Source organism: Octopus bimaculoides, chromosome 7 (assembly GCF_001194135.2).
Source record: "Octopus bimaculoides isolate UCB-OBI-ISO-001 chromosome 7, ASM119413v2, whole genome shotgun sequence".
NCBI lineage: Eukaryota > Metazoa > Mollusca > Cephalopoda > Octopoda > Octopodidae > Octopus > Octopus bimaculoides.
The window spans coordinates 3715172-3721214 of NC_068987.1; the positions used below are offsets into that span (position 1 = coordinate 3715172).

The 6043-nt window shown below is 35.4% G+C and overlaps 1 protein-coding gene across 5 annotated transcripts in view; it reads left to right on the top strand.

Annotated features, from left to right (window-relative positions):
- LOC106871587 (MICAL-like protein 2) overlaps nt 1-6043 on the top strand; it is a 63089-nt gene that overhangs the window by 37368 nt on the left and 19678 nt on the right. For 4 of the 5 annotated variants that reach the window (XM_014918100.2, XM_052969163.1, XM_014918099.2 and 1 more), the window contains one exon: nt 4395-4500. In XM_014918100.2, the coding sequence (XP_014773586.1) occupies nt 4395-4500 (106 nt within the window). Of the gene's footprint in view, nt 1-4394; nt 4501-5454; nt 5504-6043 lie in introns of all 5 variants that reach the window. The other variant, XR_008264550.1, reaches the window with a different exon arrangement.

Here is a 6043-nt window from a genome sequence, read left to right on the forward strand (position 1 = left end):
TATATATATAAAATTTATTTTCAAGAGATGAAATTTTTCCTATATATAGGACACATTGAAGTGCTCAGTATATTTGAGGCATAGGGAAAATTATGATGGGACAAAAGATAGGTTACTAAAATATATTCTGTTGTAAAATAATTATGTGTGCAAAATCATGTGCTAAAAATATATTGATATATAAATGTATAAATATGTTAAGGATATATGATATATAGTCCTACTTATAATAAAAACCGTATTAAAATTTTATCAATACTGGTGGAGTGCAGAGAATATTGTAAATCCATATAGATGTTTATAGTTTGTTAAGATCCCATAGCTGTTTCTGGGGGCATAGTGATGCAAAGATGTAATAGAATATGTGCATACATATGTATGTGTGTATGTTTGTATTTCCTTGTCTTGGCATCACATGATAGTTATGAATGTCATTATCACATAAGCAGTGTCGTTCATTTCTAATAGTTTGTAAGAACATGTCTGGCCATAGGGGATTATCTTTCTTGGAAACAGGTGAGGGTTGGTGACAGGAAAAGCATCCAAGCATAGGAAACGTGCCTCAATGATAAAATTCCCTCCAACCTATGCAAACATGGAAAATGGACATTACAACGATGATGATACGTGTCTTATCTCATTATTCTTGTGTATAATTCGCAACATTAAATAAATTGATATGTCATGAGGAGAAAGGAATTTCAACATTATGAACTTTAATAACTGGTTTATTACTCATACAACCTATCTGTTTTATATTTTTTCTCATTTTTTTTTTTAACTTTATTGTTTATTCTTTGACTTTTTGCATGGCAGACTTAATCTATCCCTCAGTCAACACCTTGCCTTTTTCTTGTTGCCTTGCATAAGTCTTGGAGGGTCCTAGGGCAACCTCACTCATTCTCTGATAGTTCCTTGACAGTTGCTCCCAGGAGACAGCAGTTCTTGGTTAATCGCTCCCCTGACGTTTATAGGTTAAAGTTTGCAGAACATGCTAGAGTGTAGGTTGAAGCAATTATCTAGACCGATTATCCAGAGGTTGTTGTTCTGATGGTGTCTGAGAGGCTCTGAAACAGAACATTGGTGGGTGCTGCCTGACTAAACCATTGAAAAACATTATTAAAATCATCAAAATTTACAAGAATATTTAAAATTTTTCAAATCTCAGTTACAACGTGAGCAAACCAAATAAAAATATGAATTAATGAATTTGAAAAAATATGTTTTGTTAATCCTGGAGTCAGTCTTATGTGGAACAACTAATTGCTGAATGTTAATCCTGGAGTCAGTCTTATGTGGAACAGAATTTGTATACAACTAATCTCTGGATGAGATGAATGAATCTGCAGCTTTTGTGGAAACCAAGATATGAGAGATTAAACATATCGTAGAATAACGAGGGGGTGGGGTTAGATTTCTGCAGATTACTGATATCTAATATCAGCAAGTATAAATTTTGGTAAAAACAAAAAAAAAAAAAACCAAAGCAACATTTGAAGTTTCCTTTAACTCATTCATTAGCATATTTCTGTTGGAATGCAATGTCTTTGTTTCAGTTCATTTTGAAAACAACAAAGAATTTATAAAAATAACTTTGTCATTATTAGGAAAATTTAACATAAAATTTAGAGAAAAGCTTTTAATTTAGGCCATTTAAATACTGGATTTATAGCCTAGAACCAAGGATGGTTTCAAGTGGCTGGGAATCAAAAGAGTTAAAGAAGAGCATTTGCTATGTCAACCAGGGTTTTGTGTCTGAGAACAAAGTCCCTCTTCAGATAAATAAGGTGATATATCTGTAACAATGTTGTTATTGTTTGCCCAAGTCATCCCTGATTGCGCAGTTCTATGGTAAAAAGCATTCCAGTGAAGACCACCCCATTGAGGGGAGGGGGGAAGTCAATTACTTAACTGGGGTTTATTTATCCCGAAAGGTAAATTCAACCACAGTGGAATTTGAGATCAGGTCATAAAGACAAACGAAATGCCACTCAGTATTTTGTCTGGTACGCTAATGGTTACAGCAGGTTCTGAAAGCAGCATTTCTAATCCATGGGGTTCTGAAAGGGTCTCTACTTGAACTAAATCGATGTGTTGTTTTAGCTTGGGTTAATATCTTTTATCAGCTGTCAAACGATGGTGGGGGGAAAAACAGAGACACACAAATACACACACACACACGTATATACACGATGGGCTTCTTTCAGTTTCCATCTACCAAATCCACTCACAAGGCTTTGGTCAGCCTGAAGCGACAGTAGAAGACACTTGCCCAAGGTGCCACGCGGTGGGACTGAACCCAGAACCATCTGGTTAGAAAACAAGCTTCTTACCACATAGCCACACAACAATAAATTCAATAATTCCAAAAGTGAGTGCTGTTGTCTCTTTTTTTTTTTATGTTATCTGGGATTGCACAGAAACCTACACCCACACTTAATATACATACATGTGACTGATTCCACACAGTTTCCATCTACCAAAGACACTCAGAAGGCACTGGTTGGTCTGAGACTATAGTAGAAGATACTTACCTAAGGTGCCACACTGCAGGATTGAACCTGGAACCATGCGGTTGGGATGCAAACGTGTTACCACACAGCCACACCTTGCCAATGATTTCTGTCACAGAATGGAAAGTTCGAATTATGCTCTAGATTGTGGATGGAGTGCATAGATAAGTGAGTGTGTTTGGCAGTGACGGCAACTGAATCATTGATGTGAAAAAAGGAAAGAGTTTGTACGAAATGAGGCCATCGCAGAAGTTAGGGTTAGTTTAATGGAAGAAGAATTGGAAACGGTTCCATTAACATGGTGTAGTGAAGTATTCAGTTAGAATAAACTCTGGTGCAATCAATTATTGATGGGCAGCTCTACCAAGAGATTTTCATGGAGATATTATAGTGAAACGGTTTGTTAACAGGAAGAAGAATAACAACAATAGCATGAATATTACATAGGCAGATTTGTTGCACTCACAAGAACACACACACATACGCACATGTACTCTCTCTCTCTTGCACACGCATATGCACACATTCTTTTGGTCAGACACAAATACTCTCTTTGTCTCCCCCTCGCTCACACACACATGTACTCTCTCTGTCTCCCCCTCGCTCACACACATACGCATACACTCTCTTTTGCTCATACACATACACTCTCTGTCTCCCCCTTGCTCACACACACACACACACATATATATATATATACTCTCTTTCTCTCCCTCACTCACTCTCTCGCATACACACACACATACTTACATATACTCTCTTTCTCTCCCTCGCTCACACACACACACACACATGTACGTGCCCTATTTCCCTTCTGTCTTATCGTCTTATCAGTCTTAACTTGTTTCTACTAAACCACAAAATAAACTTTGATGCTAAATGTTTCCCATCAGAATTATTGGCAAAGAACCAACGCTTGAAACATACCACTTTCATCAGACTAGTTGACTACAGATGACCCACATACCCTGCTGATAGCTCATCATCATCATCATCATCATCATCATCATTATTATTATTATTATTATTAACAGTGGTAGTAGTAGTGTTGCCTGGCACAAAATGGTTCCAGCAAATAGATACAAAGAGAGCAAAAGGTTAAAAAAAAACAACCTACTGGCTCTCTGTCTAATACGTCTGATGTAGTGGACCTGGGTAGCTCTGTGTCCTGAAAAGGATGTTAGTGCGGGGTGCAGGCAACCAGTGGTTGGGCCACATGCAGTTTAAGGCTTAGGCGACCTGTGGCTGGGTATTGTGCAGTGTATGGCATAGGCAGTCTGTTCTTGGCCCACATGCAGCTCCTCGTGACTTTGTGTATGGCTTGCCTTGTGGCATGATTATTTAAAGATAACTTTTTATTCCTTAGGGTGACAAATTCAAAAGAAGGCTATGTCTGGTCACTTAGAATAAAGTGCTCCAAGATGAGTCTACACCACCCTGCTCAACGAGTGGTTAAGCAAATATATAATGTATTCTTTCTTTTATTATCTATTTTGGGTTCCATTGCTTCTGTTACATCATTCATCATCTTTATTTATTTATTTCTATGTATTGGACTATGTCAAATGTACAAAACATAACAACCACACAATCCATGCTGTTGATTTGCTTACTCAAAGGTGACATTTCAATAGATGTATGTGTTGCTAATTTTTCTGAGTGCCATTCCATTTCCCATTTTTCAGGTCAGCCAGAAGCAAACCAATTCTGTGTTTCTCCAGCACAGCATAGCAAACAAGCTTGCTAATATAGCTCTATATTTAATCTCTTCTATATTTTGAATCACTCTTATCAGTTTAAATATCATTGCCTTGTTTTCTGTTGTTTTTTCTTCACTATTTACAGTCATGTTTCAGTTAAATTTTATTTATTTAATTTTAGAAAACATTCACCTCTTCTGAAATTCCTCTTGAAGTGGTTGATATTGATGCTAAACTAAGAGAACTTGAATTGAAAGGTCGTCAGTTAGAAGATATCATTAGAGCAAGTGAGTTGATACCACATTTTTCTTTTTATTTTTCAGTTAATCGTTGAATATTTTCAAAGTCATTTATTACTTTTCATTTTTTTTTTTATCATTTTTAATTCTAATCTAAAATCAATCTAAGAAAATAATCAGAATTAACTCTTTATTCGTTCAAATCATTTCCATAATCTTATTGTAAACATCCATGCTTGTTTTCAGGACTTCTAGTTCATGGGAATTAATTTGGTTTAGTATGTGGGCAATATATGTTGGTACTTTATTAATTAGTGGGTAATATACTTCTGTTTTGCAACCTTTGATTATCTGCCAAGTATCCTGTGCATCACATATGATGCCCTGTAATATATATATATATATATATATATATATATATATATATATATATATATATATATATATATATATATATATAGTTAAATGAAGAAAAGAAAATGGAGAGTAGGAAGTTAAAAATTATTTATTACTTTACTTCTTACAGCCGTTTTGATTAATACTCAATAATTTAATTACAAATTTATACATTGAATTTGCATTTATGTGACATGAGCATAATTTCATCAGAGAAAAAGATGTACCTTGAGATGTTATATGTTACATTCTGAGTTCCAGTTCCGTTGAGATCAATTTTACTTTACATCCTTCCAGGGTCAATAAAATAAGTACCAGTCACGCACTGGGGGCCAATGTAATCGACTTGCTCCCCCCACACCCTAAAATTGCTAGTGTTGTACCAAAATTCGAAACCAATTCTGTGTATTCATGCATAGGAGTGCACATACATACATTCACGCATGCACATAGATATAAACGTCCGAATATGTTTGTTTACAAAATACAATAACTGTTTATAACTTTTCAGTGACAGGAAATACAACCGACTTTAGGTACGGTTTTATTCTTAATCATATCGTTGTTGATGTTGGTTAAACTTTAAAATTGCTTTCCCCTTTTCAGATGAAATGAGACATTAAACAAGATGCCACAAAAAAACTAGGGTTAAATGGTAAATCGTTGTTTGGTATCGAGTTCTTTTCTTGATTCCTTCATAATTCCCAATGTCCTTGCATGGCATGGCTCTGTGTATATTCATGTTGGAAAACGTGGACGCATGTGCGTGTCAAATAGAAGTGATAATGTTAGATATTAAATAGGTTTGCGATCTGTGTGTGTATAGCTGTATATTGTAAATACCACACTTAGACACCCAGACGTATGGTTGTGTGGTAAGAAGTTTGCTTTGAAAGCATGTGGTTTGAGTTCAATCCCATGGCGAGGCAGCTTTTCCTCTACCATTGCCTTCATTTGACCAAAGCTTCATGAAATTTAGGAGACAAAAGCTGTGAGAAAGACCATCGTGTGTGTGAGTGTGAGTAGAGTGTAGGAATATACAGATATATATTGATAAAACAGTCAGAAGTTGGAGAAATACAATATATTTATGAATTATTACCTCTAACCGTTTTCTTTCCATTTGAAAGAAATTATTAAAGATGCCGGGATCATTGAGTATTTTTGGTTTATATATATATATATATATATATAT